The sequence below is a fragment of the Xenopus tropicalis genome, chromosome 2 (genome assembly GCF_000004195.4).
Source record: "Xenopus tropicalis strain Nigerian chromosome 2, UCB_Xtro_10.0, whole genome shotgun sequence".
In the NCBI taxonomy this organism is placed as follows: Eukaryota; Metazoa; Chordata; class Amphibia; order Anura; family Pipidae; genus Xenopus; species Xenopus tropicalis.
The window spans coordinates 156,791,203-156,810,718 of NC_030678.2; the positions used below are offsets into that span (position 1 = coordinate 156,791,203).

Below are 19,516 nucleotides of genomic sequence, written 5' to 3' on the forward strand. Positions count from 1 at the left end.
TGCCTTGCTGCATGGCCCACTGTCTCTGGAAATTCAGGTCACAGACAGATGTCTTGACATTTTCCTTTAGAATTCTCTGGTTTAGTTCAGATTTCTTTGTTCCATCAATAATGGCAAGCCATCCAGGCCCAGATGCAGCAAATCAGGCCCAAACCAGAACATGGTTTAAGGGATAAATTTCTTATGCTGGAATGCAGTTTTTCTATTCTATTTTTCTAAGTTCTATTTTGCCTTCATCCATCCACAATACATTCTTCCAGTGTCCTTCTGGTTTGTCCACATGATCTTTATCAAACTGTAGACTGTCAGCAATATTTTTGGGGGAAAGTAGTGGCTTTCTCCTTGCTACCCTGCCATACACACCTTAGCTGTTCAGTGTTCTCCTAATGGTGGACTCATGAACATTAACGTTTGCCAATGTGAGACAGGCCTTCAGTTGCTTAGAAGTTAACCTGGGTTCCTGTGTAACCTCTCGGACTATTAGACGCCTTGCAGTTGGAGTTATCTTTGATGGTCAGCCACTTCTGGGTAGGGTAACAATGGTCTTGAATTTCCTCCATTTGTATACAGTCTGTCTGACTGTTGATTAGTGAGTCCAAACTCTTTAGAGATAGTCTTGTAACCCTTTTCAGCTTATTGGGCATCAACAACTCTTTTTCTGAGGTCCTCAGACACCTCCTTTGTTCGTGCCATGATATATATCCACAAATGTGTGTGATCAGGCTTTGCTCGATCCCCCTTGTTCTTTAAATAAAACAGGGTCTCTCTCACAACTGATTATCATCCCATTGACTGAAAACACCAGACTCTGATTTCTCCTTCAAATGATATGATAATCCTAAGGATACACTTACTTTTGCCATTCACAGATATGTTGTTGGTTCATTATTTTTTCATTAAATATATGACCACATCTAATATTTTTTGTTTAATTTTAATTAGTTAGTTTTAGGTCCCATTTGTTAAAAATATAGAAAATTTTAAAGGGTTCACAAACTTCCAAGAACCACTGTATATAGAAATGCTTAGTAGTTCAGTTTTCCTTCCAAATCACTGATCATAGTTTTGTGGTGACATTTTTATATTGCAAATAAAAGCAGTTTGTCTTTATGCGTTCCTGTGCCTTCAGCCACATATATACATACATATATATAAATGCTTTATTGTTTAATTTCCCTTACAAACCACTGAACACTGTTTTATGTTGCCCTCTCTAGGCTGAATACAAATACAGATCTGTGCCAAAGTTTAAGATCACTTCTGGGAAATAAACAGGTTATGGATTCACTGGACCCTGAAACAAGGTACTTTAATATCCTATAATCATTTGCTAGCCAAAACGTTGCAGCTTTTGTGCCACACAATGTACCATTTGAGAAACATTACACTGCTTGGTTGGTGAGACTGCCTAGCAAGTGCAAGTAGGATTTTTAAAATAGACATTTCTTTGTGCTCCATAAAGGTAACCCATAAACAGTCATTTATTTGTCAGTACAAATAAACCTCTATTTCTCTTACTAAAGGCCAATAAGGGAGGCATGGTGTGGAGAATAAATTCTTCCTCCCCAAAGGCTCCCCCTCATCTTGTATTACATGGATCAGAGAGAGTTTTACACATGTAGGCTAACAGCTTTACTGCCATTTGTTACACATGGGATTTTTCCAAATTATTTCTAATTGCAGCTTCCATCTTGCGCTACAGTAAAAAACAATTCTGCCCAAAGTGCCGTATCTATAGGAAAGCAACACACATGGTAAACGTGGAGTCATAGAACTGCATAGAATGTATTGTAGAGTGTCAGCAGCTACAGCAGCAGGTCTGGGATAACCAACCAACAACAATGCAAGTGCGAAATTAGGATTCAAATTCCTGCAATGGCCATTGCTAAATTTCTACAGTGGAAGCGGAATCTAGAAAATACAATAGTGACAGCGCCACCATGTGGTGATTTCTTTTATTAATTGTTGTAACACATTTTTATGTTTATGATGTGTTATGCAGTGTTGTTATGAAGTCTAATTAGAATTCCTGGCTTCCTTGTAATTTGCAGACGTGTTGCTGAACTGTTTTTGATTGATTTTGAGATAAGCGGAATTCATCTGGATGAGGAAAAGGTACGCAGATATGTGGTTGATATAACACATAGCTGTTAATTAGTACAGATAACCAGCTGCTATTATAAAAACGTTTGGGAAAGGAAACAGGATAGAGTTATACCATGGGGAAATTTTTTTTTTTTTTAATTTTAACAAATTATAGGAGAAAAATACCTAAATAAAAGTGATTGGGTTCTGTAAAACCACTCATTACCCGTCATTGCTCCCCTGCTTATCTGAGGTATTGCCAAATTGTCAGCAGTGGGAGGAATCAAAGTTTCACCACCATAATCACATCATACATTATCAAAAGTCTCATTTTTTTTTCTTAATTTGTCTAGAGTCTCTCTATGTTTTAGGCTAGTGGTGTAAAGTGAACTTTTTTTGGAAGTGGCTGTTTTGCAATTATTAAAGTGTTGTTTTTCATTTCAACGTTTCCATGTTTATCTATAACGTCTTAAGGACTGAGAAAAATAGGTACACCAAACCGTGGTTGGATTTGTTTATCAAAGACTAAAATAGAATAAATATGGGCTTTTGTATTCATGTTTAGAGAGTCAGAGTGCATTAATAAGTTGTCAGAATGGTAGCTCTGTGTGTCTTCGCTGTAACAGTCTGTGGGCAGAATTTATAAATATATTCTTTTGTTTGGTTTTCTTTCTTTGGTGAAATGCAGCGGAAGAAAGCAGTAAACCTGAATGTGCTTATAGCCGACCTGAGTAGCGAATTCCTGCTAGGAGCCAATTTGCCCAATCGCATTGACAAGCAGGCCTTGCCTGAGCACATTCACTCCCACTTCCCCTGGGATGGAAGATATATACAAGTCAGTGGTCTACACGCAGATTCACCTGATGATCTGGTAAGCTTTATGGAGAGGTGGTGCTTTTATGTTTTCAGCAAATATGTAACCAGCAATACTTGGGAAACCTAGTTAATTTGCCTCAAAGATGTTTGGTCTTTACATGGTAGAACACAACCCATGCTGGGTATATATGTTCATTATTTGGCTGTGAGGTTCTCATTATTACACAAGGACCTGCAATGCTAAATCGGATATAAAGGAATTAAATGCTAATAAACCCTATAAATAACATCTTAGGAAGACAATTTGTCTCTGTTGTACCCGTTGGATTCAAGTGGTTTTGCCCAAACAATCTTACAGTTGACTATTATATATATGTATTAGATCTTTTATTTGTGCCATCAGTATGGTCGGCAATAATTTGATGTAACTGTCTGCTCTTAGGTACGAGAAGCTGCCTACAAGATTTTCCTTTATCCCAATGCCAACCAGCTGGAGTGCTTGGAGGAACTGCTTGCTAGCAGAAATTCCCTGGCACAGCTTGTGGGATACCCCACGTTTGCACACAGGGCGTTACTAGGGACCATGGCCAAAACTCCAGGTAACATTTTTGAAATCCCCCTATTTTGTTTATCGCTGTAGTTCAGGGGTAGGCGGAGTTCTCTAAACTCCCTAAATTAATCATTGCTGGAAAGTCTCCCTTTGGGACCTTATACATGACAAACCTACGTTTGAATCCAAGATGGCATAGGTATTCTAGGTTTATTTGCTTTACAAGCTACATTTAGCCTTGGTTTGCTCATGTTGTCAGTTTACAAAATCAAACTGATTGGATTAGAGTATTATATTAAATCTGAAGAAAAGGGAAAATTATTTTTTTAAATAAGAATATTGTACATACTCAGATATGTAGCAAATTACCATTTGAATTGAACTTTTAATTTGCGGAAAATATATTTTGACAGAGACAGTGCGAAGGTTTCTTGAAAAATTATCAGATAAATTACATGATCGGTGAGTTGGTTTAATTTACTATATTTTTTATAACAAGCACTTATAAAACTTCAACATAACCTGTAATACAGTGCAATAGAATGGTGTATAAATAACTTACATACATACTTACTAATGCAGACAGAATACTTACATAAAACATACATACATACATACTAATACAGACAGACACAGGAGAAAAGGTAAAAACAATGGGGTACCATCCTGTAAGGCACCCCCTCTGTGATTCTAGTGGGTTCCCTGCTGCCGCAATTTCTCTTCACCTCATGTGCTCTACTATAATTGGTGAAGGGTATACATGGGTGCAGGCAAAAGATAATGCAGATATTACCCGGGCCTGTTGTGTTTTTTGACACATACAAGTATGAAATGTGGTGCTTATTAATTAAGTTACTGAGCCCCATACAGTATACAAATTCGGGTGCTGCATTGCTCATTAAAGGAGAGGGAACCTCAAAATCACTGGAGGGGTCATTTGGTACTTTCAAGCACAGTACATCACTGCCATCATCTTTTCTTTCAGGCACCCCTTGTTGGACACATGCACATGTCTGAAAAATTACTATATGTGTATGTTCCCTCCCAGGGCAGTGCAACAAATGGGAAGTAAGTTATTGTAGTCACTGGGGGGTGCCAGACAGACATTTCCTTATATGTAATGAAAGGCACTAAGTTTGCCCAGGAGCAGTAACCAATTGCTACTAATAAGATAATTGCTTTTAAATAGGTGACCAGTAAATGCTTTGTGCTGATTGGTTGCTATGGGTTACTGCTCCTGGGCAAACTTGGTGCCTTTTATTACATAACCCCCATGATCTATATACAGTGCCCTCCAATTGCTTACAGCAAGTTAGTTTCTCTTGACAAATGTACTTTTAAATTATATGCATATAATTATACATCATCTTGGTCTGTGCTACATTCCAAGGGAGCAACCTCCATCACTTTTAAGAATGTTGTGTAACTAATTTTCTGAATCCATTTACAGCACTTTGAATGATTTTGAAATGATGGCTGGAATGAAGATGAAGCTAAATCCTGTGAGTGGGGTAAGATACTATTTTCAGTTCACTAGCTGAGAGCGGACGCTGGGAACTGCGGCTATAAAAGAACTGGAGAGATTAGATATTGTTACATGTTGTGGGGGTAGAGGAGACAACCTAGCTTGATGCTGCCCTGCATGTGTTTAGCAGAGCTACGCTTGCAAGCTTGGGTTGCATTCCTTCTTTAGGCCGATGTCCCATGGGGAGACTAGTTGCCAGTGGGAGTAGAGATTTAATCTCCCTGCAATGCCTTTCCATCGGCAATAAAATGAATCGCCAGTGGAAAGGCAAATACCTTGCTTTGTGTTTTTGAAGTCACACAGTTTTCTACAGGAGTGCATGTCTTTCCATTAGTGATTGATTTCTGATGAGAATTTTGGGGAGATTAACTGCGGGAAACTCCCAATTAGACCAATTAGACATCAGCCTTGGAGAATATAAGCCAAGTAATTACAGCTGGCTGCTACTACTAGTTTATGTGGTAGTCTGCCCTGGTGGTAACAAAACAAATGCCTGATATACTCAGCATTAACAACAAAATGTCCGTACAGAGGATGACGCACACCCTTCAGCATCCAAACCCCCGATCAAATTTCCATTTTCAGTTTTAATTTCATAGGGCTGCTGTGTGAGTCTCCATGTACAACAGTTGTATATAAGTTAAGTTACTGTTCTCATATTTCTGACCCTTACCTGATGCACCATTGCCATCCCCTTTCATTAGTAACATGCTAACGTCCGGTTTGCCACTTAAAGTTAAAAATGAGGTATACTGTCCCTTTAGCTCCAAAGAGCTTCCACTTTCCCTGAGAAATCCCATAGCATGATATATACACTACAGCACCCCATTGCAATGGGAAAAAGTGCTTTATTAGGTCAAATAATTAATGGCAACATTTGGGCTCCAAATAGTTCTTTCTCAAACCTTTTCTTTTTTTTTTTTTTTGTTTATGGAGATGGACTCAGAAGTCAGAGGGTTGAAGAATAGTCAGCCTTATACATGGCAGCAAGGTTGAACTATCCACTCAGTTTACCTGGTCAGATTGCTGTAGACTAGTCCAATCTGGTTATGGCCTTAGTGCCACAGGAAAAGTTACACACCACTGTATGATCACCAGGCCTGGACTGGCAATCTGTGGGTTCTGGCAAATGCCAGAGGGGCTGCTGTAAGATGCCATAGACAGTCACTATTTACTGGGCTGGTGGGGGGCTGATGGGGGGGTGCTGCGTTGCATATTAACACTTCACTCTTGCTTATTGCAGGACCTAATGCCATGGGATCATCCATACTACAGCGGTGTATTACGAGCAGAGAGGTAAGTCAGACATGTTTCCGTCTGTGTTACTTTGCAGCACAGAGATAGTACAGACTGCTGCTTTGCAGCCTTATGGGCCTTGGTATGATTCCGGCCAGGGCACTATCAGCATAGAGTTTATATTTTCTCCCTTTGCATGCGTTGGTTTCTTTTGGGTACTACAGTTTTCTCTCACACTTTAAAACATACAGGCAGGTTAACCGTCTCTTAATAAATGGCACCTTGTGTTTGTTAATGAGATAGGTACCATAGATTGTAAGCTCCACCGGGGTAGGGACCAATGTGAATGATGTATAATTTAATACAAACCTGTTACAAACCTGTAGCCCATAGCTACCAATCAGCAATTAGATTTGAATGGCCACCTACAACTTAGAAAACAAAAGCAAACAGTTGATTGGTTGCTACGGGCAACCACTGGTGAAGTTTGTCTTCAATGTTAATAAATACACCCAAAAGTTGCATTTAGGTTTAATTACAAGGGATCTCACGCACAAGTAGTTTATTTAGATCTGAAAACTGTGTGTAATATTTGCTTGAAAAATGATATGGTTTTAATATATAAAAAGATTTAAAATGTACTTAATTGTTCATTATGTCATAGGATCAGGGATTTTTGTGTGGCAGGGAAAGGTACGATGAGAATTTGTTATAGATAGATAAATATATATATCTTATCTATTTATTAATACATACTTATGTACAGCTCATTTATCAAGGCCTCAAATACCTTTGTTTACTTATATCAGGGCTGGATGTGGATTTTTATGGCCCCCAGTTTGCTCAAAGGCTTCATAGACTTCACTGTATGAAATCATCATTATATTATAATCTGGCCCTCCAACACTCTATATGAGAAATAATTGGCTGATAACATGTAATTAATTGGAGACCATTGACTTATATGATAACCGGATCACTTTATTCTGATTTATCCACCAATGCGCTTGACCAAAATAGGATGATACAACTATATGGCCCCATGGCCAACAACGGGATGTTAATGGGGCCCCCCTTGTCTGTCAGTATCTTTTGGTACATTATCTGGAACACTGACTGTATGCCAGGCCTCATCCCCAAAATCAGTTCCCAGCCACACTAATGTTATTGCAGGTAAATGGAAGCAAATCTCACCAACAATGTTTATTGGTTTGGCTATAATATGTTGGGCAGACGGGTGTCTGGATAATGATGCATTTAGTCTATTTCTACTTGTCCAATGCTTATTCCTTTTTGCGTTGATTGGCTTTTGGTTGCTAATTATATGAGCTCTGTCTTGTGTTTTCTACGAATTTACCCTTGAACGCTACTTTAGTAGAACCTAAATCTGTGCTGTGATTTAAGAAATGATGCAGATTTTGGACATTAGAGGGCAGTATACTGTAGAGAATAACTTTGGAATGAAAAATATGTTAGAGTCTGTGCTGCTATTCTTGTATGGCACTTTATCAAAGTAGATTTTTTTCACTTCTGGAAAAATCTAAGCCTTCCTATCTATATATTATCTTTACTATTAATAATATTGGCTCTATGCGTAATCTTTACCTGCTGGGCTGTTAGAATACCAGCTAGGTGCAACCCTAGGCCAAACAAAGAACTGATAGGTGCTAAATGGTAAATAGACAGCCTGTTGGTGCACAGCCCGGGGATAACTAATGAGCGGAGGGTACACTTACTACTTACAACATATGGGGTGCTAGAGAAAATCACCTCCCCCATAAAGTGCCAAAAAATACAAGATAAACGCAAGAACAACTCTGCACACCTATTTGATGAATTAGACAGGAGGTGGTATGATTATTATATAGGATTTACTGAAATATCCAAAAGCATACAGTAATGCAGTATTCACAATCTCAAATAACAGTAATCAAACAGTATAAGAAAGTGCTGTCCTACTGGCGACCTGCGGGCCGCGACCCTTCCTCTATGTGGCCCCCCCACCTGTCTGGCTGTTTTGATTGCTTACCTTTGTGTAAGGTTTAAATGGTATCAGTACTGTGATTAACTGACCCCCCCTGCATTGTTCACACCCCCTGATTCAGGCTGTCCATTACCCTGTATTGTTTAAACATGTAATCCCCTGTACTGTTCACACCTTTTAACCCCCTGAATTGTTCACACCTCATAGAGTATGGAGCATTGTGTGTGTGTGTGTGTGTATATATATATATATATATATATATATATATATATATATATATATATATATATATATATATATATATATATATATATATATATATATATATATATATATATAATGTATATATGTAAAACTGGCTTCCATTAGCGGCCCTCCACTATGTATGCTAGAGAAATTCTGGCCCTCGGCACCACAGAAGTTGGACAGCACTGGTATAAGATATAATACATACCACCCAGCAAGTAGACTAAATTACCGGAAAGCAGATACCAATGGGCAAAGTGAGAATCACCCCCAACATTTTGCACAAGGGGATTTTTTTCCTTGATAAAGGCTTGTGCCAAAATGTTGGGTATCTCTTTGTTTCCGATATATGGAAAATAAATAGGTAAAAAAAACTGAAAATCCCTTACATGAGTCCTAATTATTATATAAATGTTGGGTTATACGTAACCAAGTGTTTGCTCTCTAGTTTTCTCCTTTACTGTTTCAGTGCCTCTGTTATTTAAGGGAGTTCCCCAGATATCCCTGCCCTCTCATTAAACAGAACCAGCAGCCCATTATCATGTGGTTCCCTTTCAAGTTGACCTTTTGTGATTGCCGAGTTCTGCCATGACAATGGAAGGAGAGGCACATGATGGATCTGTTTTCCTGGCAGCAGCTGAAAAGCAGCGGCACTGTCATGGCTGGCACACATGTAGAACATCTTGGGTTTCTTATCTGCCAGTCAGAGGCCGGGGCAACAGGACGCCTGGAATATGGCAGTTTGTCATGTCCTACAGCTGCACTGAAACTTGCTCACTCACAGGCATATGGGCCTTAACGTTTTAGTTATTTGCTTTAACCCTTCCACTGAGACTGATGAAAGAAGATGAGATAAAAATACTTGTGTCCATCAAGTTCAGCCTCTTCTAAATTGATTTGCTGATGCAGAAGAAACATAGGACTCGCCCCCATATTGCACAGGGCTTTACAGAGATAATACATTAGTCAGCCCCCCTTGCCCCAGTCAGTCCCCCCAGTCATTTGTCAGTCCCTGCCCCAGTGGAGCTTACAATCTAGGGTCCCTATCACATTCCCAATAGTCCCTGCCCCAGTGGAGCTTACAATCTAAGGTCCCTATCACTTTCTCATCAGTCCCTGCCCCAGTGGAGCTTACAATCTAAAGTCCCTATCACATTCCCATCAGTCCCTGCCCCAGTGGAGCTTACAATCTAAGGTCCCTATCACTTTCTCATCAGTCCCTGCCCCAGTGGAGCTTACAATCTAAGGTCTCTATCACTTTCTCATCAGTCCCTGTCCCAGTGGAGCTTACAATCTAAGGTCCCTATCACAGTCACATCCACACATCAGTTTTATCATGAACCAGTTAACCTACCTGTATGTTTTTGGGGTGTGGGGGAGACTGGTATCTTTTAATATTGTACATTATTGTACTGATTTTATTTGCCCCCCACCCTTTCCGGCAGGTATAACATTGAGCCCAGTTTGTATTCTCCATTTTTCTCACTGGGTGCCTGCATGGAGGGGCTGAGCTCCCTCTTTAACCAACTTCTTGGAATCTCCCTGTTTTGTGAACAGCCAGAGAAGGGCGAGGTTTGGTGTGAAGATGTCCGTAAGCTGGTGAGTAACTTATCCTTTCTATTTAAGTCTGTGGGAAATGAAAAATAATTGTGGCAGCCTAGATTCGTTAAGGTTTATGCTCCCTGTGGGGTCATAATAGTTTTACTTGCCCTTGGAAAACAATGATACAGATCTATTATCCAGAATATAGAAATTTCCCACAGAGTACATTTTTCTGAGTAATAAAAAAACAGTACTTGTACTTGATGGTAACTAAGCTGCATGAATCCATATTGGTAGCAAAACAATCCTATTGGGTTTATTTATTGTTTAAATGATTTTTAGCAGACCTGAGGTATGGAGATCAAAATAACCGCAAGGCCCATTATCTGGCAAATCCTAGGATCCAAGCATTTTGTATAATAGGCCCCATCCAGTGTACTGGGGTTAGGTTTGCTTGTGTTTATATGCCTGCTGAGCTTTCTGTGAGTGTGGTTACCTACAGGGCAAAAATATTAAGAAAGCATTCATTATTTTTCTTCTCTTTCCCAGGCTGTTGTACATGAAGAGGAAGGGCTGCTGGGATACATTTATTGTGACTTCTTCCACAGATCAGACAAGCCCCCCCAGGTGAGCTGCCTTCACTATGCATCCCAGTCACCGGACCTGTCTGCAGCCATCATGGTGTCGCTTTCTCAAAGCCTAACAGTCTGCAACTGGGGGAAAGGGTGGGGTTTGTTTATCCAGAGGCTTCTCAGTGGCTTGCTGATTTTTTTTAATTGTGCTTGGAAGAACCTGAAATCAAATGTGACTTTACTTTCAATTTCACATTTTGCTCTGTTTAGTGCAAAAATCATAAATATTTCCTACTTAAGACATTATTCAAAAAAGTATGTTCAGCACAAACCCCACTTATTAAACAAATGCACCTTCATTTCTGGCAGGACTGTCACTTTACCATTCGGGGAGGGCGACTGAAAGAGAATGGAGAATATCAGCTGCCTGTGGTTGTTTTGATGCTAAATTTTCCTGAATACAGCAAGAAGGCGCCTACCCTGCTCACTCCTGGTATGATGGAAAACCTGTTCCATGAAATGGGCCATGCAATGCATTCCATGCTGGGGCGGACACGCTATCAACATGTCACTGGTAAGATCTTTTTATGGTTTAATGCAAGTTAACAGAGCCCTGCAAAAGAGTTTTGACCCTGACTTACAAATCCTACACTGAATTGTTGTTCTTTGGTGAAAGAGAGCATAGAATGTTGGAGAATAGAAGAGCTAGCCATGGCTGTGATTACTGATGTGTGGTCAGCAGGGCTGCCATCTTTGGGGGCAGGCAAGACATCTGTCAGGGGCCTGGAGAAAAAAGAGGGGACCAGACTGCTGAGAGAGTACACCTCTTTCTATATTAACCTTGTTTCCCACCACAAATCCTTATAGCCCCCCATCAGTTCAAGGACATAGTGTTAGAACTAAAGCTGACTGACAATAAATGAGCCATCACTGTAACCATCGGCAGTTCCACCTCATCCCTATCACACTTCTATTGCCTTCTAGTCTTCACTTGTCACTCTTCAACTCAAGCAGACGCAGTTGTAAGCCAATGTTAAAGCTTTCATTGTTTCATTGTCTTTAATATACATTTTCAGCCTCATTTTACATCAAGCAAAACATGCTTGTCTTTTTATTTGAGGAGCAGGAATGCAGTCACGGCGCGTGACATTTATGGGGCAGTTAACTGTAATTAGCAACATTGGTAGAATATCATGGGGGAGGATAGATGGATGTGGAACATCAGCCTGTGGGGTTCCGTGCTGCAATGTATGGAGAGCCTATGGCATTTCTGCAGTATCATCTCAAACACAACAGGCAGAAAGGGAAGATATGTTACCAGAGCCTATTAGAGAACATTACCAGTCAAAGGCACACTGTGATTTTGTTTTAGGGACCAGATGTGCCACTGATTTTGCCGAAGTCCCTTCTATCCTGATGGAATACTTTGCAAGTGATTATCGAGTAGTCAACCAGTTTGCCCGCCATTACCAAACTGGACAGGTAACCACTAAAACTCTAATAATAAATGTTTGTTTAAATGATAAATATAATGTAGAATTGTCCGGTTGTCTCTTTATTTGCATTCAGACATTTTACACTTTACAAGATTACCATTTACATCAGCTCAGTGAGCATGAATGGCCAAGTAAGCAGGGAAGAAAGAAATCCTCTATTCCACTGCATTATATGGGGGGTTTTGCATCTCAAATAGTTTAAGGAAAAGGTCAACCTCTCCATTTTTGTTGTAAAGTCCCCTTTATGTATATATTATTTGGGGATTTGTTCACATCTACATTATCCAGATGCCTCAATGCTGCAGCTGCAGGATGATATTTACAGGGACAGGTAAGGGTTGTGACTGATGCATAGTTTAACCATTCCCCAGGGATTTGGGTGGAGGGACCCTAAAGTTTTTGCTCTGCTGCTCAGTAACTTAAAGGAGCTTCACTGCAGGTGTCAGTCAAACCCAGTAAATGTGGGTCACATGTTACAGGTTTGTTTTGATTGACTGTATTGGACTGCAAACTTGAGACTATCCAACATCATTTAGAAGCAGGCCCAGACTGGCAATCTGTGGATTCTGGCAAATGGCAGAGGGGCTGCTGTAAGGTGCCATGTTTGGGCCTCTGTGTACTTGAAAAGCCAGGGCCTATTTTGAATCCCAGTTCAGGCCTGGATGGGAGTTTGGTTCTGTGTGATCTGCCTGCCTCACTCACATCTGGCCACAAGTCTGTAGGGTGATTAAGTACTGAATCCCTAAACAAAACCATTTGGGGTAAATGTAAATGACAAAAAGGAATTTGCCGGAAAATAAACTGATGTTTTCAATACCTGCCCTAACTGGTTTTATTTTCACAACTTTGTAGATGCTGTCAAAGCCTATGGTTTCTCGTCTGTGTGAGTCCAAAAAAGTCGGAGCAGCATCAGACATGCAGCTTCAGGTACGTTCCTGGGTTAGAATCCATGTATCACTTACAGATGCACCACATCAACAGTTGGCTGAATACAGAATTGGCTACATACGGAATTGTCCGAATGTTCAATTGAATATGAACCCTAATTGCATTGTAGAGAACATTCTTGCCTTCAGCTTTTGAGCGATTTAAAGGCACGTGACTTTTAGGGTTTGTGTTCAGTTCTGCTGAACACTATGGATATGGACGAACCCAAATCCTGAGCCATTGCTATCGGGAGTTGTAGCCCACTTGCTGCTAGAACAAAGCAGGTCTAGATGTTTACTATAAAGCGTAGAGTAAAGTTCTATTCATTATAAATTACAAAATGGGTTCAATTAATAAACAGATAATTTCTCCCTGCAGGTGTTTTACGCAATGTTAGATCAGATTTTGCACAATGAACATCCCCTCAAAGGTTCTACAACTGACATATTAAAAGAAACACAGGAAACTTTTTATGGGTTACCATACGTACCACAAACAGTAAGTACAAACCCTCATTGCCCTGTTAAGCAGAACTGCCTTTACATCTTTTATCAGTCATGTTTTATGTATGAAATCTGTATGTTACATGCATACACCCATTTGTACATTGTACCCATTAATAATAATAAAATAATAATAATAATAATATTAAAATAATAACAGATACCATGGGACCAGTGGTCTGCAGTTCCAATTATGTGTGCAGCACCCTATACAAAGCATGACTTCTGCACCATGTATATATACAGGATACCCCCGTGACTCCTCACTATCAGAAGAGCGCAGGATCTGGCATTTTTGTGGTGCATAGATATTTCAGTCCCAGTCCCAAATACTGGATCCTTATGGACCCACAAATGGATCAGCCGGTTAGGTTGGAAAAGGCAACTGGGGCAACAGTATTGCCTGACTTCTGAAATATTTGTACACAGGCAGTAGTGCATCTTGTGTTGCGTAGGCCCTAGAACCAGCACTTCATGGCAGCTGCCACCTTGATCTAAAAGCATAGGGAATTTCATATATTTGTTACATATACACTGTTGCACTATTTATATAAGAGCAGTAAAGGGTCCATCCCTGTATGGCAGCTGTTTTTGCTTATTATTATTCTATTTTTTTATATTCAGCACAGTTTGTAGTTTCTGTTATTTCCAATCTCTTCCTAGTTTTTCATGTCCAGTCTACCAGCCATCACTCCTTGGCCCTCAAGATCTGCTTTATTGGTCAGGTTTCCCCAACAAATGCATCTTTGCCTTTAGCTCTCAAATGAAAGATGGCATCATATGAAGGGGAGTCTGTGTGTTGTAGTTAGTCGAGAACTTCATACATTGGTCAGTGTACTGTTAGTCTGACTGGACTGTATGTCAGCCTGATCCCTGTTACACCACAATCTGAAATGCAAAGTGTTAGTCCCATATACAGGACAATAAGTGGCTGCCTATAGCTGGCCATACACGCACCGATACTATTGTACGAAACCTCGTTTCGTACGATATTCGGTGCGTGTATGGCATGTCGGCGAGTCGACCGATATCGCAGGAAGCTGCCGATATCGGTTGACTTGCCGATCGGACCGGTTAAAAGATTTTGATCGGGCACCATAGAAGGTGCCTGAGCAAAATCTGCCGCCAGGGCTGAATCGGCAGAAGGAGGTAGAAATCCTATTCTACCTCCTTATCTGCTGTTTCAGCTCTGACGGTGTGTGGCGGATCTGACGATGTTTTGTGCGACTGATGGTCGCACGAAACATCGTCAGATCGCCACGTGTGTGGCCACCTTAAGTCTGACCTATTATTTAATTCAAGTTCAGATGAGTTATCTAAGTTATCATCTGTTTCATTCTCATTTAAATCTCATGCGGTTTCTAAGAGGAAAGTATGCAGTAAGGATGCAGTGAATCCACTATTTTGGGATTTGGGCAAATCCAAAATCCATTGTGAAAGATTTGGCCAAATGCGAACCAGATCCAAGCCTTATTTGACAAAGGAAGAGTTAAATAGAAAAAAAAAAATACTCTTGAACAGCACACAATAATGCCCAAGGTGCCAATACCCAAGGTGTCCAATCTGGTATTATATGTTGTAAAAAATGCACCTAGCATCTGGATAACCAAATAAAGATCTAAATGAAGCATAAAGTATAATTAAAAAGCAATGTTTATTAACACCATGCCAACAAATGTTAAAATCTCTAACCCATAATAACAATGCAGCACTGAAAAGAAGGGGCCCCCCAAGAGCAAATATACCAAATACAGTACAGACTACATGACCATATAGCACATGTTGCACGTGCATAAATACCCATAAATAATATATTCAGTAGGCTCAACAATTCAAATGCAAAGTTAGCGTTTGTATCATCAAACCCTATTGGCTTTACATGCCAGATCATGGTGTGTTTAACTTGGAACTAATATCTATTACTAAATGCAGTTATGATTATGGATATTTATGCATGTGTAACATATTCTATATGGCCATTTAATCTATATTGTATTTGGTATATTTATTCTTGGAGGAGCCCATTCTCTTTTTTTTTTTTTTTAGTGCTGCATTGTTATTATGGGTTAGGGATTTTAATATTTGTTGGCATAGTGTTAATAAACATTGCTTTTTAATTATACTTTTTGCTTAATTTAGATCTCTGGTTACCCAGCAGTTAAGTCTATTGTCTACTTTTTTCAGCCAATATGAGTAGAAACGCATAGAATCCAGGATTTGGTTAGGGATTCAGCCTTTTTTTGCAGGATTCAGATTCGTCTGAATCCATACCTCTGGCCAACACAAATCCTTTTGTCACATAAACACCGTTAAAAAAGTTACAAATTTTCCACTCACGCTTTGCGCATTCTCTTTAACCCTTCCTTAGTATTCAGCCAAATCGTTCGCAAATGGTTTGGGGTTCGGGCACATCCTAAAATATTGAATACGGTGCATCCCTAATATGGAAACACATCAATAGGGTCTGTGACTTTGTGTGTTCACTTGTGGCTGTTGCTAGGCAGGGTTGTATCCAGGTCTTGTTATTTCAAGTACATAGGCCCAAACTGCCCCCCACCGGCCCAATAAATAGTGACTGTCTATGGCATCTTACAGCAGCCCCTCTGGCATTTGCCAGAACCAACAGATTGCCAGTCCAGGCCTGGCTGAATCACACCGTTTGATGTGGTTCTTGCTGTGCTCACCTCTTTCTTTGTTTTTGTATCTGTTCTGCAATAGAATATCTACATTAGAATGGGCAGGTTTTGCTACCTATGTATGACCTGCATTCAGACACAACAGCCCCGTATCCGCTATGTCAAACACTATACACACACAGGAGCTAATGTTGTTCCTTCATTTGCTTTGTTAGTCTTACATTTCCACAACCCTTTTACTTTTTAGCTTACACTGCACCCCCGTTTGATTTTGGGTTGTTTGTTTAGTCTAGTGCGCGATTCTCTGGTGGGTACCCAGTAAATAACACGCTTACAAAGCAAGGATTCCTTGTCGGCCCCATCTGGCTCATGTCTTGGAACACTTAAGTGGTTAATTGAATGTCAAATTCCTCTCCTCTCTCCCCAAAGTAAATTAGCGCTAAATATTTACATATCTTGCCCGACTAAATGAATTGATGACAGCATAAAGAAAACACTGAAGTGTTGGGAACTGGACCTTTCATCTTTTTGTTATACTATCTTTGCAAAATGTAAATTGTCTCTTTGGTTGGTTTATTTTAACCCTGTCTGTCAAATCAAAGACATTTCCAGTATAAGGCCTGGAGGCAGTTTATTTTGGGTAAGTAATGCTTAGATTACCGTGCCCTTGTTTTATTCTAATTCTCCTTAAATAGTGTGAGCTCCCCATCATGAGTCCAGAAAGCAACACACTGAGATTGGGTTACAGGTAAAAGTATTGGCATGAAAACCTTTTGTACAAGATGTAGCCCTTCCTCAGGGAAGTGTAATGTAAACCAACGTTTGTTTTTTTTTTGTAAATATTGGGAATTTGCTTTTATAACTGTGGTTTGTGTTTAAAGGGCCACTATTGCTGCCTCCTCAAACAAACACAAAGGGCAGTGGGCTCCTGCTAGAATGAACCCTAGCGTGTGTGTATGGGATAGGTAGACTTTAACTTGATTTTTAAAATCCAATATCTGGATATTTACACACACACATACAGGTATGAGAATTGATATCTGGAAACCTGTTTTCCGGAAAGCTCTGAATTACGGGAAGGTCATCTCTCATAGAGTGCTTCAAATTTCAAAAAATGATTTTATTTTTATAATAAAACAGTATCTTGTACCTAAAATAAAGTTAATCCTTATTGGAAGCAAATCAATCCTTTTGGGTTTATTTAATGTTTAAACTATTTTTTTAGTTGAGTTAAAGTAGGGTCATGCAAATCAAATTTGAGAAAGACCCCTTATCTGGAAAACCCCAGGTCCCAAGCATTCTGGACAAGAAGACCCAAACTTGTATTTGTTAAAAGTGGAGCACAGTGGATTTAATTGGTGTCGTCACTGGGAATTAAGGGATTTATCCTTTTTAAAAAAATAATTTTAAAGGAGAAGGAAAGGCTAATAAAGAGTTAATCTCAAGCTGCAGGCATACCTTCAGTTCTCTCAATAGTGCCCTTAAGTCTCCCCATATTTCACCTGTTCAGATGATCAGAAGCCAAACAGGAAGAAAAAATGCTGAGCTGTGTAAAGAAAGTTCCCATAATGCCTCACTCCTGCACCAGGACCAAGACCAGTGCTCAGTTAGTTAGACTATAAGTCAGCTTCCTGCTGATTGGCTCAGATCCACATTCCTAAGGGGGGGAGTGAGTTCTTAGCATTCTTGAGGGAGGGGGAGAGAGGAGAGAGCTGCGTGTCTCTGGCACAGGAATTAGACACAAGAAATCTTTTTTCAGAGAAGTCAGTGTAGCATTTCTGTGAGTGCTTATGGCTGTATTTACATAGACCTTTCTGATAAAGATTACTTAGTTTTTACCTTTCCTTCTCCTTTAAGAAGATCAACACAGAATAAAATTTTCACCTCCCTTATAGTTTTGCACGTTCTGCATTCACGCAAGTCGCTATATCTGTGCTGCACAAAAGTTCTTGTGTATTTAGGGTGAAGACACACAGAGCTACTAGTAGCAGCTATTTGTTGTGGCTACAGAAACAGACAATGCTGATCATTTACTGATAGTTGTATCTACGTGTGTTTTAGCAGAGGTAATTCTCAGTATTGTCTATGGCAGGGTATTTTCTGGCGTTTAGTAGGTGTGACAAGTATCTGCTACTAAGTAGCTCCGTGTGTCTTCACCCTTACGGGCCTCACCCGCTACTGACTGTACAAGAACATCCCCGCCCAAGAAGCAGAAGCCTTCCGCTTGCACAGAGCTCACAAACACCATTGATATGAATTGTATTATATAACATTTTTATCTGTTGGTGAAAATATAAGGGTTGTGAATTTAGTTACTGTATTATATTATTTTATGAATCTAGGTAGGCTGGCCAGCCGATTTTCTGTTACTATACAAAAGGTTTGTTGCTGTATTGCAACCTTAACTCTGATATTCTGTTTGATATCCTTAATTGCCAGTTGGGGTTTTATTGGTTTAAGTGGTGAAGGCCCCACTTGTTGGTGTTGAGATTAGTTAAGTATAATCTAAGGCAAATTGTTCAAACACTATCTAATTGCCTTTAGGAATTTTCACAAATTTAAAAGAAACCAGACCTTGACTGAAGTGCAGCTTTGCTTTATTGCTTCCTTTTGTTCTTTGTTATGAGCATTTGGGGACCAGAGATGCTCAGCGACATGTCATACCACCTTGGCATGCCTGGCACATTGGGGGTTATCTACATTATTAGCTTTGGTAACACATCATGTAGGATTATCCCAACTAGATTTCTTTTTCTCCTATAATCTCAAACAAGTCTATGGCTAATTTGCTGTTATTGCTGCATTGGATGGATCTAAGCGCTTGCCCATCACACCATCAATTGTATCACTGGGTGCCGTATTGGATAGATCTGAGTGTTTAGCCATCAGACCATCAACTGTATCACTGGGGGACATATTGGATGGATCTAAGTTCTTGGTCTTCAGGCAATCAACTGTATTACTGGGGATCATAACAGTGTGGTAGGTTGATTTCCAGATGCAATAGGAGATATGGTCATCAGACAGGTTTTCCATCTTGCTTATGGCAGCCCACCGGTTTGTGCAGGGGCCAAAAACATTCGTACCCCATCAGAAATTAAAAAATATTCCTATCTTCAGCCACGAGGTTTCTGGTAATAGTTGGGAACATGAGGGCATTGCTTTGCTTCCTCACGTGTAACATCTCCATCCAGCAATGAGAGAAAATGATTATGTTGTTTTGAACAGAAAGCAAAAGATGTTGGAAACAGGTTTGATGGGTGAGCGTCCGGGTTAAATGGGTGATGACAGCCGGGATTAATTTTGTGTTTACTCTTCTATAAATGTTAGAATGGATTGGTAATGTGGAACTGAAGCCTTATGTATCTATACCGGTATGAGGTTTTTATTCCTTTGTT

At 39.9% G+C, this 19,516-nt stretch overlaps 1 protein-coding gene across 2 annotated transcripts in view; it reads left to right on the forward strand.

Annotated features, from left to right (window-relative positions):
• The window catches only part of mipep (mitochondrial intermediate peptidase), a 39,188-nt gene that overhangs the window by 5,187 nt on the left and 14,485 nt on the right, over nt 1–19,516 (forward strand). The window contains exons 4-16 of one of the 2 annotated variants that reach the window (XM_004912062.4): nt 1,218–1,304; nt 2,052–2,115; nt 2,774–2,956; nt 3,344–3,500; nt 3,865–3,913; nt 4,902–4,962; nt 6,220–6,272; nt 9,888–10,041; nt 10,534–10,611; nt 10,926–11,130; nt 11,929–12,038; nt 12,905–12,979; nt 13,358–13,477. In XM_004912062.4, coding sequence (XP_004912119.1) covers nt 1,218–1,304; nt 2,052–2,115; nt 2,774–2,956; nt 3,344–3,500; nt 3,865–3,913; nt 4,902–4,962; nt 6,220–6,272; nt 9,888–10,041; nt 10,534–10,611; nt 10,926–11,130; nt 11,929–12,038; nt 12,905–12,979; nt 13,358–13,477 — 1,396 coding nt within the window. The remainder of the gene's footprint in view (nt 1–1,217; nt 1,305–2,051; nt 2,116–2,773; nt 2,957–3,343; nt 3,501–3,864; nt 3,914–4,901; nt 4,963–6,219; nt 6,273–9,887; nt 10,042–10,533; nt 10,612–10,925; nt 11,131–11,928; nt 12,039–12,904; nt 12,980–13,357; nt 13,478–19,516) is intronic. The other variant, XM_002938576.5, reaches the window with a different exon arrangement.